At 36.3% G+C, this 24,025-nt stretch overlaps 1 protein-coding gene across 2 annotated transcripts in view; it reads right to left on the bottom strand.

Annotated features, from left to right (window-relative positions):
- Positions 1-968: 968 nt before the first annotated feature.
- Positions 969-24,025, bottom strand: part of PPP4R3A (protein phosphatase 4 regulatory subunit 3A) — a 43,098-nt gene continuing 20,041 nt past the window's right edge. For both annotated transcript variants that reach the window (XM_056345892.1, XM_056345893.1), the window contains exons 4-15: positions 23,174-23,791; positions 14,258-14,335; positions 14,038-14,154; positions 13,437-13,553; positions 12,582-12,713; positions 12,377-12,479; positions 10,944-11,102; positions 9,585-9,754; positions 7,587-7,729; positions 4,814-5,004; positions 4,060-4,286; positions 969-1,883 (exon numbers count right to left, since the gene is read on the bottom strand). In XM_056345892.1, the coding sequence (XP_056201867.1) occupies positions 1,770-1,883; positions 4,060-4,286; positions 4,814-5,004; positions 7,587-7,729; positions 9,585-9,754; positions 10,944-11,102; positions 12,377-12,479; positions 12,582-12,713; positions 13,437-13,553; positions 14,038-14,154; positions 14,258-14,335; positions 23,174-23,791 (2,169 nt within the window). In that variant the 3' untranslated portion in view covers positions 969-1,769. The remainder of the gene's footprint in view (positions 1,884-4,059; positions 4,287-4,813; positions 5,005-7,586; positions 7,730-9,584; positions 9,755-10,943; positions 11,103-12,376; positions 12,480-12,581; positions 12,714-13,436; positions 13,554-14,037; positions 14,155-14,257; positions 14,336-23,173; positions 23,792-24,025) is intronic.

Consider the following 24,025-nt stretch of genomic DNA (forward strand, 5'->3'; position numbering starts at 1 on the left):
AAGTCCAAGCACAAAAGCTTTGACTTTTGTAGTTTGCATAGAATATGCCACGAAACATACCTTTTTCAGAAACAAAAGTGCTAACCTACACCTGGGTGTGGTCACATATAATCCAGCCTCAGATTTTAATTTCTCTTATTTCTATTTGTATGTGATACGTTAACGTGTAACATCATGATTGTTGCAACATTGGTGCTGTGAATGTCCAAAAGGAAACCAACTAGAAAATACATGTAAGGGTGTCTCGTTTGTAAAGCAACTGAATAAACTCCCCTTCTTAGGAAGCACTGCTGTGCAATCAAAGCCATCTTCTGTAAAAGTAGTAAGGAAGCAGGAAATAACGTTCAGTTTCAAATTACCAACTAATATTATTTAGATTTTTGGAAAAAGGGGGAAGAATGTAGTCATTGAGTTAGACCCAAAGATTAATTGCTGTTTTTCAACTGAGTATGAGAATACTGAAAGATGGTATCCTTGTAAAGAGTATTCTACAACCATCTTTGATTCACTAAAACTGGTATTCCAAAGGGATTCAGAGGTTTTAAAAAAATACCACTAATGCCATTTTCCTTCAGCTTTAATTACGTCTTTTTTATTTTTGTAAGTCAAATGAGTCAATATATTGGTATTCCTAAATCACCCACCTTGCACGTTGATGAATTGGTCTACCATCATTGTTCTGAGTTACGAAATTTCAAAGTCTCTTTGGAATACTAATTTCATATTTATAGGTTTCACTTTTTTTATCCCATCCTATTTCCCTGAATTTTTTCTCGACAGTTGCTGATGTAAAATTTCATATAAAATATTTAGTCACAAAATAGTATTGCTTTTATGCACATTGTGGTAAGATTTTTTTCTCCCCCGGTAAAAACTATACCATCTTCCATAAAATCCTAAACACATTAAGAACTGTGATGCAGAACAAAATTACACAGGGTGAAACAGGTACCAGCACAACAGTGAGATTATATTACATCAAAAAATTTTAATGGTCCCAAATATATACTCAACAACTAAGCATACACTCAGGGGGGCAAAAAAAAATTATGACACAAAAGTGACCACATCTAGAATTCCACTCAATCTTTAATCAAGAAGGGACAAACAAATCCCCCACCTCCAAAAAAATTTCTGCAGTTTAAAGGGCAAAGGGAACAGATTACAAAAAAAAACAAAAACAAAAAAAAAAAAAAAAAAAAAAAAAGAAAAAGAAAAAAAAGAGAAAACTTTATATTCAGCCCTCCCCCTCAGAGGTTTTAAAACCTGTTGTAGCTTGACTAAAATGTTCAGAATGTATGATTTCAAAGGCAGGTCTCTTTTATACAAAGAAACTGCTGGCATTCTTAACTAGTGAAGAATTATGGCAAAAAATGCCTTTTCTTCAGAAGTCTCATACATGGTCCAAGAAAGCATATTCTGATTGTAGCAACTGACCAGCCAATCCAGAGTTCCACTAACAAAACTCCTGCCCTGTTGGCTTTTTGTTTGTTTGTTTTGTTTTGTTTTCCATTTCCTTCCCTGAGAAAAGGGCAATGTGTGGTCCAAGCTGGAGAGCTCAAAGGCGTTAAGTCCTTCCCCTAAACGAAGTATTTCTTCCCCTTCTTCTGCTCCTTTGAATTGGCACTTGATTGGCAGAAATCTGTTTGTATAGGTTGATCTGTGTCACACACAGTAATTCACAAAAGATTGCTGCTTTGCTGTGGGTTTGTTTTGTTTTTGGAAAAAATATCCTTCCCCCAACTGGTAATGTTCTTCAGCAGTTGCCATTACGATGACTCAAGCTTTGCTTTCTTTGACAAAGGTAAAGTTTCCTCTTTGTCTTCATCTTCATCATCCTCTTCATCATCATCAGGATAATCTACAAGCCCCACAAGGCCTCCCTACAAAGACAAGACACAATTACTATAATTAAGAAAATGTTTGTACATTGATACTTCACATTTGTATTGGAAAATTATGTTTGCACAGAATATTGCCATACACATACTGATTCATGAAGTTTTGAGTAAAATGAATAAAAATAAATCCTTCAGTATGGATGAAAATGACATTGTCTGGAAAATGTTTAGATGAGTAAGTCCAAAACAGGGTTTTACCTATCGAACTGGATAGAAGTATTTCCAGTTGAAATTTAAGAAAATCCACAAGTCTACTTAGTTTTGCTAAGTGCCACTGTAAGTGCCCCTGAAGCTCTATCTGTAAAGATGGGGTTTTTTTTGGGGGGGGGGGGGGGGGTGGTTGGGTTTTTTCTTTGTTTTGTACCAAGCATAGCTGACTGCAGCAATGAGCAATCTGGAAGCATTTCAGAAACAAATACAGAATATCCTTCAATTTGAATTTTTGAATCACAATACTTGCAAAACATAGGCTGTCTTCACAGAAGCTACTTTAAATGTGTAATAGCTGAAAGAATTTTTTGTATAATACAATTAAATGAGGTATACAGCTTACAGAATTTAAACAACTTGGCCACTAAAGATGAAAGCATATCTAGTAATATCAAAAACTCCCTTGTACTGCAAATAACCACAAATTTTAAGATTAGGCAGGTCTGTACCCATGAAAAAGCAGCATGAACTTCTATAACTTCCTCCAACTACACTAAGCTGCAATTTCTGAAGCTCAACCAGCATTTGACTACAATGGCAGTTACTGGTGCTTTACTCAAAGATCATACTACTTATTTGGGTGTCTAGTGACAGACATCCAAACCAGAAAATTCCAGCCAGTTACACACATTCTGAACAGTCACATACAACATAACACTGAGTATACTACACATAAAATAATAGGATCAGGTAATTAATGAAAAACCCAATTTTAACAGTTTCTAGTTTGCAACTGTAGCACATTGACGAACAGTGCACACTGCAGTGAAAGAAGATAGCTTATGCCTGAACCCATGAACAGTTTTTTTCAGTACACTGTGTATTCAGTGTAACCTGATCATTTTTCTTTTCCCATCACAACTTGGAATTCTGGAGCCAATACTGTATGCAATACGCTCCATATGTCAAGTCCATTTCAGATTCAAGGAATTACGCTTGAGAACAAGCCTCCAGCAGAAATACAGAATAGACTGAACTGTATTCCAAGCAATTTTATGCCTTTATAGAAGTGCTTGATTAACTACTGTGTTTTTTTAATAAATGAAATAAGTCTGCTTCCTCTTCCTACACAGAAGAATTTAAAGGAAGTGTCCCTTAGTTCTTCCATCAGCTGAACTCCTCTCACACTGGAGTTTTCAACAGAAGGTAACCCAAACACAAACTTAAGTCGTGTTTACTATAAGGAAGAAAAAAACCCTAAAACCCCATTTGCCTTTACTAAAAACTAGGTGAACAAGCAGCATGGTGGCATTAAAAAATAAGGAGGAATCAGAATTATTCCAAGGCCACCTGAGAACTGAGATACATACCTGACCTTCCACAGAAATGGAAATAATACTTACAGCATCCTACAATGTATTTTAAAATTATTTAAACAGGCTTTCTTCTTCTATTTCAGTGTGTTCCAACCCAAAACTACGTTATTTCAAGAGGTAAAAGGAGTCATGCTAAGATATTAAAAATTACTTTTTGTTCTGGCTTACAGCAACCACCCCTTCATAATACAATTTCTTTCTTTCACACGTGCCAGTTTTATCATGCTGAACAATATTAAAAATGGAACAGTAGAAATTCTCAATGGAGCTCATGGGACATCATGGAGCCTGGCAAAATTTGGCAATGTTTCCAAAGTATTTCTACCTGCGAAACAACCCTGTGCAATTTAACAAAAGCCAGGTGTTGTCTGTATTTCACAGTAAAGATCACTGCAAAGAGCAGCTAATGATATGCTTCATACTTCAACAGTTTGGGCGTTAAAAGAGCTTTTATTTCTTTTTATATACATGAAAGATCTCCTTAAAAATGCTGAAGGCCAGACAAAAAGTACACACAAACCAGACAGTCCATTATTACTTAACACGTCAGAATTCACACAAACTTGGGAGAGATGCTGAAGCAAATTTCTAGTCTGTAACAATTAAGTCAACCTATGTCCATTCAAAACTACCTTAGTTGTAATAGCTGCCATCTGAGATGTGCTTTTAGAAACTGATCCTGGAGACCCAGGGGACCCTGGTGATCCGGGAGACCCTGGTGATCCAGGCAGATTACTTGCAGATGACTGGCTGGTAAGGTTAGATTTTGTACCACTGGAAAAGGAAAGCTTGAAACTTGGGCTCTGACGGCCTGAAAGGTTAGTTTTCAGCAGAACTTCCTTTTCTTCACTCTCTTTCACTGGAGAGAAAAAAATACACACACAAAAAATTGAGGAAGTAAAGCAATATAATCAAGCAAAAAATGTAATTACAAATGACTTTACTGTGTGGGAAAAGGCTTAATATTTTATGTACAACTTGGTAAAGTGAGTCATCACAGACTTTTTTTTTTCCTCTCCAAACGACTATACCACCTACCAGCTGTTGCCATTGGCCAGGAATGAACACTTCTATTCTACCAATGATATCACCTGAACATTTTCAAGAAGATTTTTAATTAGAAACTTGAATAAAACACAGGAAAACGTGGCTATCAGCTAAGATTGTCACTCAAATGCTTTAAGAAATCAACAACGTTTTGGATCATTCCGATTTTAAAGACAACAAAACTTGTTTTGAAGGGGTCGTCTACCAACTTGGTGTCACGATTTCAAAATCTAAGAACTTCGGAATAAATACATGCAGAGCCTTCATTGCAGTAGGACTAAAGAATAGGAGTTACTGCTCCTACATAAACCATATGGCATTCTTCTTCTCATCACTTACATTTTTTCCTTTCCATGAATTTACTGATAGGGTCCATAATATCTTCATCATTTTTAGTTTTATCAGAAGGGGGCACCACTGCCTCTCCATCTTCCATATCGTCTTCATCAGTATTGAACCACATTTCCTCCTCATCCTCCAAGGTTCTTGCATCCCTTCTGTATCTATGGTTTCTCAGAATGGAACGCATGCTGCAGAACAGTAAGTTTTAAAACTTATGATTAAAAAACCAGCTCATATTAATAATAAAAATTCTATTTGACATTTACAGTGACAGCTTACAGATACAAATATTGTAGAGCAATAAAACCACCAGCAAATCATTCTGTAATGCAAATCTTTGTATTTTCAATGCAAAAAGCATTAAAAACTTTTCTTTATAAAGAATCAAATAAGGTAGAACTCTGCTAATAGCACATTCAGGCTACTCTACCTTGTCCAAAATTCTGTAGCTTACAAACAGCACTATTAAAAGTAATTTTAATAAATGTCACTAAAGTTGCATTCAGGCTAGGTTTAGCAGTTTGCACTGGTAAATAAAAAGTAGTAAAACAAAGAGTTTAGAAACTAGACTTTTTCTGAAAATACTTTACAACTTGTCAGTATTTGGGGTCCAATGTGTTAAAGAGAAAAACAAACCCAACCTCAAATCTAGTTTAAATGTGACTTCAGTTTAAAATAGACACATTAAAAAGACAGCTATTTCTTTCTGCTACATCCATCTGTTAAATTTTTGGTCACTATCAAACTTTTGCATTCTTCAGAGCCTTGGATACAAAGTGCTATTTCTCCCTCCCCATTTGATCTATTACTAGTGTTGGTCTATCTCAGCTCCATTTTCCTTTTCTTTTCTCTCACAGAAGCAGTATTACGGCCTTGGAGGAGAGGGACAGTGATGTGCACCCTGAAGAATAGGGGGAGGAGAAGTGGAAGAGAGGTTAAAAACACTCTTTTTATTGCTAATGTTGATTTTTAACAGTCAATTTCCAACAAAAGCATGAAACGGTTGACACATTTTCTGTAGCACTTCTTCAAAATTCACTGGTCACAATTAAGTCTGAAATTTGATGTTTTTCATAGTCTCTGTTACTGGAATCAAAATGTTAATAATATAGTCTCAGCTTATTCTATTTAGAGAAAAGGTCTTGCGTTACTGGCTGCAGGAAAAAGTCAGAATGGAAAAATTAGGAAACTACAAGGTATTAAATAAGAACGCTAAATGTAGTTTTAAAAATCTTAATACTGAATAATTTGCTTGCCAACATTATAATCTGGATCTATACACAATGCATCACTTTACACTGCATTTACATTCAAGTTCTGCTAATAGTGTAAAAATATTACTTAAGTGGCACTCTTCTGAATACTTTTGTGGCCTGCGTCAACAAATTTTTTGGCCTCCTTCCTTACTGAACTATTCTTTGCTAAAACGGGTAAACAGATTCTTGGGTTTTGCATTTTATTATTTCTGGGTTTTCACTTAAGAAATTACATGGACTGTGAATGGGGCTTGTGCAGCCACTATGTAAGATGAAGAAAGAAAGTAAAAAGCTGGCTGGTTGAGCTACAGACCTTGAAGCTATAATTTTCTGCTGGATAAAGTCAAGCAACACCCCTATACACAATCAACTTAGCTCAACTTAAGCCAAGAAAAGCCTAATGTTTTACTTCCTATACTAAATGGAAGTTACTGAAGGAAGTGGCTGGGTGCTCTTTCTAACACATGCATTAATGCAAGAATCATAGGCTTGAATTTCACAGCTGTTTAAAACAATAAGCTTAAGCTGACACAAGCCAAGATCGTCTCACCTGTAAAATACTACTACCCAAAACTGCAGATCCCATGTATACTTTTGAAAATGCTTCAACATTTTAAAAACAAATCTATGATTACACTCTCATTTTAATTGTACCAGTCCGAAATTTAAATATTGGTTAAGAAATCTTGTGGCAGAAAATAAAATAGCTTAAAAGTCTGAAATTTAAGGATGTCCTAGTATGACTATTTAGGATTAATTTCTTAAACTGTTTTCACACAAACTTGGGACAACCGAACAAGAACAGGTCTTGCTAACAATTCTTAAAGAGTAACTCATTTATTCACACAAGCAGTACGTTTTCTTTTAATGAAACTACACATTTGTAGTAATAACATTTGACAAAAATAAATGGAGTAAAAAGTCCTAAACTTCCTATTTTTATACACCCTAACCTTTTAACCTTAGGTAACTGCGTACTAAGGAAGGGAACTTCTGTTCTGGCAAACAGGAGGAGTGATTCACGTGTTACATCAAATTATTTTTTACTCCATCAGCAAATTAACAGTGACAAAAAAGCATTCTCTGAAAATTTCTTAGTATATTCTATTTCTCAATCATTTTGGTAGAGCTTATCTAAATAACTACTCTCCAAACTAATTAAAATAAAAGGAAATCTGATGTGAATTTTTGAAGGAAAAATCCACAGAATGGAAATTCACAACTGAATAATCCTTTAAAAGAAACAGTGGGAATCTGCTATTTGGGCAAATGAACTTCACTTGACAGGCTTCCAGCCTCATCAAAATAGTGTTCATAAGTTTAGGATATAACAACTTAGCATTATTACTGGGGGTCCAGCAACTAATGCTAGCTGAAAGCTGATCAAGAGTTTGAAGCGACACATCTGAAAATCACACTTTTAAACAGGTAAATTCAACAGTGCTTAAGATGCAAGCAGGAGTCTAAACTAGTAAAGCACTAATATACTAGTAAGAGCATTTAGTGCATTTTACCTGTCAAGTTTTGGATTATCTTGTCTTTCCCTTTGTTGTTCAAATCGTAGTTTCAGTCCCTTGAATGTCTGCACATAATCTACATCTTCCAGCGCCTTCCAATAATTTTCAATCACGTGAGCCGTTAACGATTTTATATCTTCCTACAGGAATGAACAAACATAAAGCAAATTGTTTTATGCTATGATTATTTTAATTGAAATGAATTTATTTAATAGAAAATAACTCAAATGAGGGATTTTTTATTAACATTCCATAGGAAGCACCCTATTAATTTACTTATGCTAAAATGAATATTACACATACAAGTGTAGTTAAAAATCTAGAGCTTCAAATATTTGATTAGCAAAACAGGCATAACAGCAGCAAATTTCTAGCAGTATCCTCTCCTGAACACGGATTCTAAAACCCCGATAGAAAATTATACCAAAACCAAATCTAACAGGTCTTTCCCAATGAAACTTGTAAATATTTTTACACTGATAGATTAACTGGTGTCTGTTGTAATCACTCGATGAAAAAATATGTCTATGAGATACAGACTTCACATTCATATTGTTTCTTTCCTTGCTGCAAATAAATTACTTATACAAAAATAATTATTCAATGCATTCGTTTAGGATGAGAACAAGGAAGACATTTTTCATTAGAAACAAACATCAAGTTTTTCCTTTGTTGCCGCACAGTGCTGGTCAAGGTCCTTTACAAAAGCCTCCCAGCTGTTCTGCTATTTCAGTTTAGCGCTGTGGCTGCCCAAAGCCACCCTAGGCAGCTGAGAGCAGCACAGCTCTGCACACTGCAGCAGGAAAACTGCTCCTGTGCACTGTCTGGCTTTCTTAGCACCGCACAGCCCCGGGAATACACTGCAGAATGAACACCTGAATTATCATCTAATAAGGACAAACAAAGCAACATAAATCTTAATACACTGATTATTTTCCTTTTTGGCTACATGCTCAAAGGTCACCTCTTATGAAAGGTAAATACATCAGCAACAACAAAACCACACTTCTTATACATTTTCTCTCTTTAAAAACAAACCTAGATAAAAAAAGTTGACAAAAAATATTGGGAGATGCCAAGAAGTGTTCTTGAAATGCAACCTGGGTATCTATGTCAAAGAGAGGATAACAAAATAGAAGATCATTTATTTCCCCATAGCATAAACTGTAGAATCAGCACCCAGTCTCACGGAGTACTGAAAGACCACAGCACAGAAGTCAGTGCCATCACCTATATGGATTAACTTTTTTCATGGCTTCAAAACCATTTTTACATCAACTCTTCCATGATGATTAGGTCATCTCAGTCTTAAATCACCTTGAGTCCCAGCTTAAAGAGGAAAGAGGTCATCAGCATGGAAGACAGCAAAAGGTGACAAAACCTCCTTTTTTCCTCACCTACTTAACCCTCCACAACTGTCTGCACCCTAGCTTGGCCCCACTTACAACATTTATGGTCTGTGCAGAATCTTGTCAGAATCTGGATGCAAACAGCAGTGAGGAAACAGTACTGTGCAGACAGCCAAACTGGCATGAGCACTTCGAGAGACTCCCCATGGAAGAAACTTTCTATCACTCCTTTAGTATACACAAAAACCCCTGGTATCTCTTCTGTATATTTCCATATTCTGTTAACTGACATCACAAAGCACAGCTAAATTTGATGGGTTTATAGCAATAGCTTCAAATCACATTCCTGTCATAACAGTATCATCCAATCTGCATGATGAAAGTTGCTTAGCACTGCCTTTGCAAATCTTGTTACTGTGAATACACTCTTGACTGAATTTAATTTTCAAGTTATGGTACTGCTTGAATGTAAGAAAGAACATGTACAAATATGTAACATTGATATAAAAGAAAGTTCATTTAAATACAGTATCACATGGTCCCATTATGACAGCATAATTTAGGGTAACAAGTAAAAAGAAAAGTCATCTTGAACCACCAAGATTAACCAATCCAACAAGTATCTTCAGTACGTAACAGCACTCACCACTCTGATAAATTCAAACATCTCTATTATGGCAGAGTTCATCAGATTATAACGGGAACCATTATTTAGAAATGCTTTGACCACAGGTTCAAACAAAAAACTTTTCATTATATAACGGTTGTAGAATTCATCCTTTAGCCCAATTATCTTTCTCTTGAAACGAAGGGCACCTGAAACAGAAATATTGCCATAAGAATTTTAAAATTTTTAAATTTAGACGAAAAAAAATCCAGAAATTACTCGGGGCAATCTGCAACCTCAGTTTTTATACAGCATTACATTATTAGAACCAGACAATACTTTCAGCTAATTCTATGCTTCTCAACAGTCTTGACTATACTGCTGAAGATTACTTGTCTATTTTATCATAAAGAAATTCTCCATATATTTGTACAAGTGAAACCACTTCTGTTCACTGAAGAAATAATATACTACTGTTTAACTATATTACTACTAACATAAAGGTGTATCTTCATTTTTTAAATTACTTATGATAAAGGGAAAATATTTTCCCAGTAGAACTGGGAAATTTGCTTATCATTCCTATTATTCAAATGTAAGTTTGATTACATTCAATGAAGCCCTGTTTGATTAGGATGAAAACTATCTCATTTTAAAATCTGTAAATTACATTTTCTTCACACATGTAGTAAACCAAAGAGTTAATATACATCCAGTTTAAAGCTTTTCCCGAAAGCATACACAAGTACATGAATGTCCACGCATAAAGAGAAAGCAGAAGGTCATCTCACTACAAGGCAGCACATTTTGGTTTGCAGCTAGATGCACATGAAAAAAGATTATTCAAGTTTTCTAAACCCAACCTCAGGTGAATCAGTCACAAATTTAAAAGTTCCATCTTATTGCATGGCACTGCTCAGTCAACTTCAGACTTTGTTTTACTCTATGTGCACAACAGAATAATGGAAAAAATCTCTTCCTTGCCTCCAAAATTAAGTCACACTGCTTTGTTATTACTGTGCAGAGCATGGTCAAGAACTACTAGAGTTTGAAGAGCAGCACAATGAGCTTCTGTGTGTTTTAATGCAATCAGATAACTGTATCTCTAATTAAATACCTTTGATAATGTCTACTAAAAAATATCAAAACTTACAATGGTTCTCTTAGGATACTGAGTACTGAGATACCATCTTTTCAATTCACCTCTACCTTGAGATTAACAAAAATCCTTCTGCTTTTTAGAAAAAAAGACATCTATAAATGTAAACTTATTTACTAATACTAGCTGACGAACATATAAATTGGTATGCAAAACACAAGATTTCTTCCAGCAGAACGAAGAGATGCAACACTCCACATTCACAAAATACTAGTTTATTCTTTAGCTTTCAAACTTACACAATGCCAAGAAAGCGTGCTTCGAGGCCATGAGAACAAGTACCCTTCGCAGGATATCTTTGTTAATGATGTAGTTCTTTATGTGGTAAGTATGATGCTCTACACAGAAAGTTAACAATTCCAGTATTAATGCCAAGAGTTGGGCTGTCTGAAAATCATCTGTAATAAAACCAAAACCAAAATAATTAAACATATCTAGGATACTGCCTCCAGAAGCAAACTTCTAATACTCAACTGCAGTCTTGTAAACATTTCCAAGTTCTTGTATATTCCCACAGATAGCTTAGGGAACATGCTGCAGGGTATGTTTAGTCTTCAAAACAGAAATTGAACAAACGTATTATAGACTGAGTATTTTCTATTTATATAGACATGGCAGGAAATCCTCTTAAACTATAGAAACAATTACATTTTGTCTGTCTTAAATCAGTGTTTGAAAGTTCAGAGAACATAGAACTTCACACCAGCAGGAGCAGCGAGGCTTATTTAACCAAATCTCATTAGGATGTCCACGTCTGTATCAAAGTATTGCCCTATATGCAGTGCCTTGACTTCAGTCTGTACTAAAAATGTGATCTATTATGCCTTTTAACAAAAGTACTATGCAAGAAATCTCGGGCTCTTTTAATACTTCTAGGACATAATCATAACAACATATACAAAACAACACAAACCCTGCTTTTAAGTAGACAAATAATAAATAAACGTTAGATTTATTCTTTTTTTTAAATGTAGTGTTACCTTTTTAAAAATATTGCCAGGTTGTCTACCGCTAAAGAACACAAGTATTTTAAATGGTAAAAAATCTCACTCCCAATCTATCCGGGAGCCAGCTGAAATAGAACAGATTAATTTAAGTAATCCCTTGGAAAACTATACGATAAATTAAAAAGTTGAGAGGACATTTATGTCTCATTTACATCTCTCATTTTACCTCCATTTTAGATGTGTTATACTATTAATAAACAAACAGTGTTGCTGCTAGTAGCCAGCAAGAACAGTTATCATCACAGATCTCTGTGTTCTTAGTCTGATGTAGAACCAATACCCTCAAATTCAGCACAGTATTGTGATACACACCTTATCAGGGGCACTTTTGCATCCTCTCTAGTAATTCCTGACCTTAAAAAACTCTTACGCATATTTACAATTCTGTGTCAATGAACAGTCCCGTTGAGTTACTAAAAACTATACAAATACTTTAATTTTTGCTGAAGCAAAATCTCCAGGAAATGCTGTTCAGTTCTTAAAGCAGGTGTCTGCTGATTTTACTTATAAATTATTTAAATGACTAAATCATGAATCAACATTTTACTCTGAACTATGTATCACAGTCTCAGGTTCTCCTTAAAACAAAAAACATTCCTTGTTATTCTATTTTAAACACTGACATTCAACCACCTTGATGTGCCCAAAAGCCAGCGTGCCATTACCTTTACTAGGCTTGTCCTCCGTAGTATTGGCCAATAAAGGGGCTGTGAGAACATGCATACAATGTTTGTAGAAGAAACCCAAGAACTCTGTCTTTTCTGTTTTCTAAAGAATGAAAAAAAAAACAACCAACAAACTATATGTAATACATATCATCAAATACTCTAAAAACACCAAAGGTAGTTTTGTTTGAAGGCATTTACTTACATTGGCAGTGGCAAGCATATTTTCTGGATCAACTAAAGTACGAAGTAAACCCATGAGTAGCACTGCCCCTCCAAGTTCTGGATCTGTGTCACAAATCATGTGTTCTATAATGAGGTTAATGAGTAATATATCCTAACAGGAGGGAAAAAGAAAAAAAAAAAAAAGCAAAAGTCAATTCTAATGCTACTCCCTTGCCCCCAGTCTTCAGAATTCAGAAATTACCTTCTGAAAGGGTGACCCCACCTGGTCAGAGATGGTGCTTTATCAAAATTTTGTACAATGTAAACTACACCACCAACCCTAAACTTAACAGAAACAAATTAACTTTACAGCCCAGCGACACATTCTGGTTAAGTTATTCAACAGTAAAAAGGCAAGCAGCTAAAACACGTTCTGAAATTAACAATCTAATTTAGCCTTTAGTCTTGAACACTTAGGACCATGATTCCACTTTCAATGTGCACGACATTAAAATGAACACAGGTTTCTTACAAGTAAATTAAAAACACGTGTACATGCTAAGATCAAGACTGAAATTTATACTTTGCATTTAAAGGAAGCCACAATTAAAAAACATTTTTTTTTGCTTGTATGACAGCTGATGTTTACCAAAATGGTGATTTATGCTAAGCTGCTTTATTTTACACTCAATAGAACAAGAATATGTAAATGGGCAAACACTCATGTCCCCTGACTAACAGAACTTCTAAAACCACAGTAGTTCAGTACCCTGTAACCATCATGACTACATTCCATACTTCTTCAGAATGAGGACTCATGTCACTCATACAGTTGTAAATATAAACCAGTAATTTAAAAAAAAAATACACACATTTCTGAGGACCCTCTACTTACATCATCATTCTGCTGTGCTTCCTGCATGACAAACTCTCGTACCATGGATGGGTTGTATTCAACCAAATATGAGAATATATCAGTGGCTGCACTTCGTACTTGTGCATCATCCATACCCTGAAAAGTCAAATAAAACCGTTTATGTTTCCTCAAAATAAAGGCTTAAACTGAATGAAGAAAAGAAAGTAAGTATCTTTTAATTCCTACTTACAAGTCATACCTATTACTAAACTGTATTCTAAAACATAATTGACTCTAACCTCTTTGTACATTTGACAACTGTGGGGCAAAATAAATGTTATGGTTTCCCTGCCCTTTGATCTAGTTCCCTATTTTTTTACTTAAGTGTACACCAAGCAGCATGTGAAGATAGGAAAGCAGATGAGAAAACAAAAATATAAAAGTGCCAAGGCACTTACCAATGTCATATTTTAACTACTTTTCAAGTTTTACAAAAATGTTTAAAATGTTCTGAATCTCACGCTAAGCTAAGACAAAGCAAACCCTTCAGAAAACCATGTGACTGAGGTTTGGCATACTTACTTTTTTAAAAAAACCTCTCTGGAGATAATTGTTCACAAATAAATTTGAACTGACTTACCAATATGACTTCTAGTGCTGGCAGTATGCCCATATTAGACAAGGTTTTGAAAAATGCATCTCTGTTTTGAGGTTGCAGTGTTTGAGAGAATGCACAAAACTCTTTCAGAAAATTTACCTGAAAACCAGTAATAATATACTAGTTAGTAACTGAAAAAAAAAGATGCATGTATCACTTTGTAGCAACTGTCCCTTTCATGTATATTTTACAGTCTTCTTACCAATTCCTGTCTTTTCTCCTCATCCGTGGCTTCATCTGTTAGTTGTGCAAACAAGTCTGTCAGAAATTTTTCATCTTCCTACAAAGGCAAAACAATACCATTTGTTTATTTGACAAAATCAAAAAGGCAGCTAAGTATAATATAAAGTTCTTCTAAACCATGCCTCCTGCAATTAAGAGAACATATGCTTGTGTACTGTAATTAATCATTCAATTTTCAAACAAATTAATATGAATCTTGTTTTTGAGCTTTCATTATGTTCAGCACCACTCCACCCCCCAACACTTAACTCTCCGTTCCTACATATCTTGCATTGCCTTTCGGTTGTCCTTTTTCTAGTTCTACTGGCATTCTCATCATTTTGTCTATGACTTTTTCTTTAACTTCCCTCCTCCTTGTAACGTGCCCATCCCCCTAAACCACACTACAATACTTTTGCTTCAACTGTTTACATATATTTAGAAATATTTATTTATATATATATACACATTACATACATTTATAAACATGGTCTCAGCCCTACACACACATATATCTTTGAAATGTTACGAGATCCTTGCAGCAGAACTAAAGCACGGATACCATGAAGGGTGAGCTGCCTAACAGTAAGAACGTTGTAGATTCTTTCCCCCCAATGTTGTGAAAGGTGAATTCTAGAAATCAAATCAAAATAACTATTTTGATCCTATTACATACAGCATTTATTGAGCATTCTGGCTGGCAGCAATCAAAAACCATGCTGCTATTTTTCATGCTGCTGTACCTTAGCAAAACTACACAGCCAAGGCATTACGAACGTGTTTAGCCTGAAAGCAGCAGCAATACTCAGCTTCCCATAACCTTCACAGTTCTAACAACCAGAAGATTAAACCAGAAATAAAACCTTCCCCATCCTTTCCCCAATATTATACAGTAGTAAGACAGCACCTGCTTGAAAAGGATACCTGTACATCAGATATGAACAGGTTTTTTCTAAGCTGCCAGTGTTCTTTCTTGTGAAGTCAGTACACCATGTGCAACATCCCTCCATCCCAAAACCATAGTGCTAGAAAACAAAGTTGCCTTGCTTATGTTTACGCAGCATAAAGCAGAACCGTGAAAGTACTTCAGATACATCCACATGAACTTTTTTACAACTGCGTATTATCTAGGTATCTCATCCAGGCTCACCCTGCAGCCTTGCTGAGAACCTGAGTACCTCAGTTCCAACAGCACACCACGCTAAGGCAGCTACAGGACTGTCACAACGCAATCCACGCTCTCTACATGGCACTGCACAGCACAAATCAACCCCAGATAGGCTGGCATGACCTACTACCCTACAAGGCATTTCAACACACCACACTGTGAGGAAAACCCTGTATTTAGGTTACGCCCCATGTTTCCTCTTGTTTAATGCGCTGTGCTTCTAACCTGACCTAACAGTGATGATGAAAAAGAATGATTTCTGGACACAATTTCAGTGGTATTTCTGTGACTGCTTCAAAATCAAAAGAAAAATAAGAGGTGAGGCCTCATTTGAAGTTTCCTGAAATTTGCTCCAGACGACAGAGAGCTGGAAATGTAAAGTTTGACTTCAACATTTCAACTGTCAAACATGTTCAAAACAACTATTAAGGTCTTTGATTTCAAGAAACGTAACTTAAGCTGTGAAGCATACAAGGGTGACCTGACTACCTGCTGTCCAGCTGCTATATGGCTTGGTAAGTTTCTGTTGTTTAATTCATTAGACATTCACAGGTAACATAACTAACACACAGTAGAGATACTGACATAGTTGTTCAGTAAAATTAAAAAACCAACACAAAATGGAAAAAATGAAACAAAAAAACCAGTTCTTTTGAAGAACATCAAGTTATTCTCCATCATTAGCAGTGCATTTAAGAAAAGGCTAAGTAGTTTGCTTCCATTTATCTGTTTGCTATTTTGATCAAGATGTAAAACTAATCTTATCTGTCAAAACTATTGACAAGATCCATGCTTATCACCAACTGGAAAGCATAACCTCTATTTCCACTCTAAGTGTGAAATTAACTTTTCACCTCCTTCATAATACCTGACAGTAAGTGCAAGTCAGTACCACAGAATATCTCAGAATGATCACTGCAAAAAAAGAATGCAAATTTCAGTATTTCAATATGTCAGAGCCATGATTAAGTGTGCTTCCGTGTAAAAAAAAGGTGCAAATACTACCCAAAGCATCAAATTATTTTTTTCAAGTCAAAATGTGGAAAGACAGGAGCCCCTACACTGCTGCTGGTGATACATGGGTCTTGTTTATGACCCACTGCAGAGCCCCGGTGACCGAGGCAGCCAGGGAAGCTGCACCTGCAGCACTACACGGCTCAGAGCACGACAGGCAGGGCCTCGCTGGGCAGGAGAAGGCGTGGGCAGGATCCCAGCTCAGCGCTCTGACCAGATCTTGCCACATCCCTGCCAGGGTCAAGATATGGCTATCCACAGAGGAGGCCAACCCACTCACCCTGTTACTGGGCTTGCATGTGTTTTGGATTTGTAGAGGAGACTTCCTAACATTGGGAAGTGATGAAAGACATCAACGCTGACATTTCAGGAAGAATCTGCAGAAGTTCGGTATGTAACCATTTTTCATCCTTCCACATACATACTATAACACAGTATTTTACACTTCTGTATTAAATATAACATTGAATCATTTCCCACACCACCTCCTCTCCCAAACTCTACTAAATCCATTGCATTCTTAAATTAATAGGATTATCTGAAATCTCTAGACTTCAGAACTACTACAGTCTATTTAAAAATCAGATGAATTAAGATAGATCTGAGTGATTCGAAGCATCCCCCCTCCCCTTACATGGATAAAATGTAGTAAATTATTAATAATTTAATAATAAAAATATGTAGGCAATTATTCCAAGAAAACAAAACCAACCTCTTACTACCTTTGCAGTTACACCTTAGCCCCGAAATGCTTTTAGGAGTTACCTCATTCCAGATACTTAATGAAAGGTAGAGAGGCTGTTACTGATGGGAAAACCCCCAATTCTCTGACATTTATAGAGAAATTGTCATTGCAGTGAACATTCTAAATACAAGACATTCTCTCTCAAGCTGTAAAATTACTGACAAGGGCGGCGTACCTAAAGACAACATTCCTGAGCAACACTACCAGAATCTATGGAAATGCAGTCTGAGAGCAGAGTTCACATCTTTTAGAAGTCACAAAGCACCAACACCAAATGCTAGATTTACACAAGCTCAATTGTTTTCTTTTTCCCAACTTGCAGAAATCCCCCCAAAAATATCTGTGAAATGAACACGGCCCAAACGCCTAATTCTTTGCAGTATCTGGCCTCCTCATGCAGAGAAGTATCAAAACCCATTTGGATGTATCATAAGAGGCTGTGAACGTCACAACTGTTTTCCAAGAAACTGAAACTGCAAACGACAGTTTACAGGGTAATTGTAGAAGCTAGCTATTTTCCCATTAAGTACTTCACATTAAATGTGCAATACTTAAACTATGCATATATCAAACACTAAGTATATTCCATTATGCTTTTGCAGCATCTAAGCAGATGCTCCTATGATTTAATACGCTTCAAAGTTCATGAGATAAAATTGAGCCGGGTCATCTACTTGCTCAATCATTTATAACTTTAAAAACAAGAAAACCCACAGACAAAGTAGGATCCAAAAAAAGACACCATTCAAATTTCTGATTCAACTTTCAAAGCAGTTCTCCTCCTCCCAAAAGGCACTTAAAGCATTTTCAAAAGCAGGCGTCTCTTAAATTAACTTTCAGTTATCCAATACTTCATGTGTGCGATTACAGAAAAATGACGAAAAACATCCCTTTCTCAAAAAAATCCAAGAAACTCAGTGACACCTAACCTGGAAAAAGAGGATATCTTCCATGCTATTTTCTACCTCCATATTCATTATAGGCAGAAATAATATTTCAGCCCAGAAAGTGAGTTTCATAAAACGTTACCATCAAACAGAACATTCCTTCCTGATACCACACTGGAAGATTTTAGAGTTTAAAATGTTTCAGTCCCTTTTATCTCAGACTGCCTTCCCACACATGCCTTCATGAGCTATCAATAAGCTATTTCCACCTGAGACAACATGCTGAAACACCAGCAGGATCCACCTAATCACATCTGCAGTTTCTGTACACATTGAAAATAATTTGCTACAATGAAGAAGTTCATGTCAGAAATTATTAGCATGCACCACTTGCAAACTTCTTTCACTAAGTCATTTCACCCAGAAGGTGACATCCTTTTGTACTTTATTGCAAGGTAAATTCTGCTGAAAGTAATCTCCAGGGTTATTCCTGAGCCAACTACTGAAAAACAGCAGGCTGGCAGATGTTCCAGTCCTAATATGTTTGGGCAAACCTACCAACATGCACTGACAAAATTCTTCCTCTAAAACAACTACCAATAATTACATTTACATCCATGGGGTTCTTCTGTTTATAAGTAACCATCCGTAAAACCACTTTCAAAATTAAACCCAGCCCATTGTTATATATAAATACAGTAAAATATACAGATACACCTAAATGCCTACGATTTTTTAGTTATTGAAAAGGGAGATGGGGACTATCAGTAATTTGATTTCTGTATTTTAAAAAGCTGATTTACCAGTACAGTAATGCCATGTGATCATTGCTCTACTAGGCACATATATTATTTTAACATACGTCCAATCTTCCCCTTCTACTCTGTACTTTCCTGAAAATAAAAGACTCTGAAGTCTAACCGCACAAAATTTATCCTAACAATGTTCCATATTCTGGAAAAACACCGCAGGATCTTGCTGGTAAAAAGAATACGCCAATGAAAGGGGGGACAGAACGGAAGGAAACAGTGTTTGCTCACTCTATGGCGCAGTTTTGCAAGTTTTTGTTTTTAAGAACTAGTTAATAATACAAAGGGAAAGAACTGGTGGCCTCCAGTGTGAACATTAGTATGTATTTTTCAAATTGCAAAAGAGCGTCATATAAAGTAAGAAACACCACTTACCTGTCCCACCCCCACACTCAACACTTGGTGAACTCCGTGTTTCAGCAAGGTTTCTTGGTGGCTATGACATCTCAAGACTAGAACAGGCTGGACCCCAAGCAGTAAGAGCATATTAAGAGGGGCTGAAATTGGAAAAAAAAGTTATATACCTCTCTCATATCTTACATATAGTGAATCATAAAACCTACAACTGAGTAGGTTTCCACAGCAGTTAATTCTGTAGTATCATGGGTTTATTATCCATCGTGATCAACAGTATCTAGTTTAGTGAGATTTTGACGTAGTTACTTAAAGCGACAGATCTTAAGACAATGAAACACAAAGAAGCTAACCTCCATTTCTTGGAAAAGCCTATCAGTGTAAGTATTTTTATAAAGATTATGGGAAAGCTAACCTTAATGAACACAGAACGAGGAATACAGTTCATAACCCTAAATGCCAAAGGTGACCTATTTTCTGGTTTTGGTTTTACCACAGAATGGGCAGAAGTTACTTGCCTACTGAAGAAAGCAAAATCATGGAAGCAGGTATCTTCCATGACTATAGAATTTATGTTGTTTTTTTTAAAGACGTCCAAAATCTCTCCTAACAAAACCAGAATTCTTAAGAATCAGCCTATTGTTATTTACAGAACTCACTAGCTGTAGCTGAAAAACCAACCTTAAATGTCAGCGACCTTAGATGTCCTATCTTGACACCAAATACCTTAAGTAAGACACAGTGGTAATTCTGAGTAAAGTCACCTGGCCTATCAAAAAAAAATAAAAATGGCACAATCTGTAGCCAATTCTAGTCACTTTTCTGTAACTAATGTATGGCTGAGTTAATTTGAGATGAGGATATTGCCAAGTGCCACTGTAGTTGATACACAGCAGGACATGAAAAGGGCTCCTTAGAGCTCATCCTTTTTTCATGGTAGAAGTAAGTTTTTCTTCTCCTTCACAGCCAGTGAGAGAGAAAAAAAAATAAAACATCTCAGTTGTACACACAACAGTTGCAGTATATCGCAGGGTATCAGCTGCTTAGGGAGTTTACTTTTAATCTGAGAAGTAAAATTTCCTAAAAAGATCACTCATTTGTCACACTCTCAACGGTCCAGGAGAGGAAACCTAAAATCAACAGCAGAAGCATTAACAACCTGTATTATGCATCAACTACAAACTTGAGACTCATCCATGGCTACCAATAAACTACCATGAAGCAACCCAGAAACCGTGCAGTTAATAATGACTTATAAAAGAAACAGCTTCTAATGTACACACATACAGTTAGTGACCACCAGCATCTCATCTAAAATAATGAATGCCAGGAACTCCAATTAGACAACTTTAAATCCTTCATGAAATAACACCTCCACCTCCACGAAAGTATCATAACACAACCAGCTACAGAAAAAGGTGCTGAACCATACATAATGGAAGAAAGGCCTTAAGAATTAGTTGTAGTAGTGCAATCAACAAAAGCAGTCTTCTAATTTTGCTCTCAGAACATTATTTATTCTGCTTAAAGAAATGAGAAGGAACAGAATCATATATTTTATACATGGACTGTGGGAAAGGAGGGGGTAGAAAAAGGAAAGGGAAAAATGGAACTTTAGGCGGCAGAGATTACAGAAAAGCACAACCTGACATATTGCTCTATAAAGAAATGAATAAATAAATAAATGCCAGGTAAGTAGGTCTAAAACCTGGTTGAGAGCTACACTGTGAGAACTTGAAAAATCAGTAAGTCAAGCCTTTTGATCTCTTAGAAATGCAACGGGCATAGAATTTGTGATAGCTTTTTTTAATTCTCTCAAAACCAAGAATTGATCATAAATGTCAATTTCCAACAGATTCTTGTTTATAAATTCAGGGAGTTCCCCCTCCATGTTACAGAGCTGTACTGTGAAAGGAATAGGAAATGTAATATAGCACAGGATGTATTTTCTTCCTTGTGCACTACAGCTCTTGGCTCCTCAGAGCTGTAGAAAGCACTTGAACAATTTGAAATATTTACCTAACTTTGACAGTGATGCAGTGCTAATTCTTCTGGCTCCAACACACAGGGAGTATACTTTATTCCCAACCACAGACAAAAGCAACAGAAGTGAAAATAAGGTTCAGAAACTTGCAGTCACACAACCAACATCAGATCTGAACCTTTATTTCAACTGTAAATGGCAACTAACAAGTTTCACAACCACACTAAACCTTGATATTCTAACACCAGCTTACCCTCTGTCTATTAATGTAACACAGATTGTAAGAGACAGAAAAAAGGAAACTAATCAGCCACTAGTCTTCCATCAAGTTACCTGGGGATTACTGGCAAACATGCCCTTAATAGTTCTGCAGGAACAGGTCCCCTTTTTCCTTGCCCAGCCTCCTTTTCAAAGTTCAAGACTCCTCTCAGAATCGGCCACCGAAACCCAAGACTCCCAAGCCCCTTCTCTTCCTCAAACCAAAATGTATCACCCTCAGGACTCTGCTTTTAGCAACCCTTGTGAAGAGGTCCAGATATTTTAGAGACACTAGTCATACTGGATACTCAAGTTGAGACCCCTTAACTGAATCTTCTTCAGCACTCTCTCCGAGTCAGGCTTGTAAGCTTTCTCAAATTGGCCGCTCCAAAACCATTAGGGTCTTCTGACTGTTTCAGATACGCATTTGTGCCTTTGTTTACCAAGGACACACATACAGACGTGAGGAGTTTGGTTCAGTTGGGCATAAGGTGGGGTCTAGTACTACTGAAGATGTCCCACGTGTTCCACCAGGCCTCCAGCGGCTGCTCGAATAAGTAATGGTCAGACCAAAAGGCACCTGCCTCAGCTACTAGCCCCGGGTGATGTCTTGCACATCTGCCACTTATCAAATACTACATGTGTGGACATGACAGATTAAAGCTCCAAGAGCTTTAATAAACAATAGTATTCTGATCAACTGAGTGTGGTGGATGAAAAGTCGGGAGGCCTAGTTCTGACAGAAGGAATTCTCTCTCCTTTGCTGTATTTTCCATGAAAATAAGCAGGGTGCGTTCTGAGATTCAGTTGAAGAGAAATATGATTAAGGTAATCAGCAGCAGCAAGCATTTTTGTCTATTTCTCCAGATCAGATAGCCCCTACAAAGAGTGGCTATTCATTTATTAAATGTTAGGAGAATTAAGATAATGATAGTTAACTTCTACAAACTAAAATATGTGTGCTGTAACACTTTGCTGAGTTAGTTGCAAGCTTTAGGAAGCTCCCATTACAGAGATGTACCGTCTACTTCTACACCATGCAGGAAGTTCATGGGTTGGTGCAGAATACTAAAGACATGCTGGTAAAGTATCTAAAGCATCGTAGAATCTATTTATATTTGCAGTAAGACATAGATCATGAAAAACTGGTAATTCCAAGCAGTATTATTTGGCGACTTACAAGACAAACTAAGAAAATATTCAAGCACCTAAGGCACTCTTATGTTCTGTACTCTCCAAACAACTAATTTAAATTACTTCAAAATTAGAAACAGTTATATCCTGGTATGAGATAGTATTTGTGAAATCTAGTTGAAGTAATTTGGGGGTGGGGTGGGGTGTGTGTGTGTCATGGTTCAAAATACAGAAAAAAACCAAAACTAACTTCAACGCTTCAAAATGCAAACAATACTATTCATTCCAAACAACCTCATTCAGGGTTCTGTGTTTGCTGCATTTGAATCAGTTACAAAGAATCTAGTCCAAAATTGGAAATATGAGAACATATATCTAACAGCTCAGCACTCAAATCCCTGCCTTTTATGTCACACTTCAAAATTACTTTCAGAATCACACAACTGAAGGTTCCACCGAAGCACCTCAATTTTTCCAGGAAAAAATATCCAACTTTCTCTACTCAAGCACAAATAAAAGAGACTGCGAAAACATGAAACTTACCTGTAACATACCAACTATTTCCACTTTATTAAAAAAGATGAAAGAATGAAGTGTTGAGAGCATATTTTCCTCAAAAACTGAGGGAGTGGGTAGGACCATATCTTGAATATATTGTACTCTGTATGTCTGATGTATTTTTTGCTTCAGCTCTGGATCAGATATAGGTATCACCTCTTTAAATTTTGCTGTTTTAGTCAGAAATTCCCTGTGTTTCCGTGACTGTGATAAAGACGGATCATATTCTAGGCATCCAATTATGTCCATTATACATTCCTCGGAAAACATGACTTCAAAAAGTGCAGTTCTGTTCAAAAGGAAAATTCCCTTGATAATTTCATATAAGTGGTGTAGTCCTTCAATGTTCTCCAAGTCTTCACACACATGAAAAATTTCTAAGAGCTTCTTAATATAGCCCTCATTTTCCAGTGCTAGTGCGAGTTTTTCACGACGTAATGGTGAAGGCAATGAAGACGCCACAAGTTCTGCAATTTCTTCTAGTCGACTTAATTCACAAGACGGCAATTCCAGACCTGGTGATGACATATCATCAAAACGTTCTTCTTCAGATTCATCGACAAGGTCCTGAGTAATATCAACAGAAGGGTCTTTGCCTTGAACCTACAAAATAAGATATGTTCAGTTTACTGCTACTTGAATGCTTTTTAAAAAATATAATTACAACTGTCACACACTTCTTCCTTGTACGGCCAAAATCGAAGGGCAAATTAATGTTGACATTTACAGCTGGTTTGGAAAATAAGAGATAATTAAAAGATTTCTTCAAACCGAGGGCTTTACAAAATTATTTCTACATTAGATATTTAATTCTACTTGTTTTCTAGAAAAAGGAGA

The sequence above is a fragment of the Falco biarmicus genome, chromosome 7 (genome assembly GCF_023638135.1).
Source record: "Falco biarmicus isolate bFalBia1 chromosome 7, bFalBia1.pri, whole genome shotgun sequence".
NCBI lineage: Eukaryota > Metazoa > Chordata > Aves > Falconiformes > Falconidae > Falco > Falco biarmicus.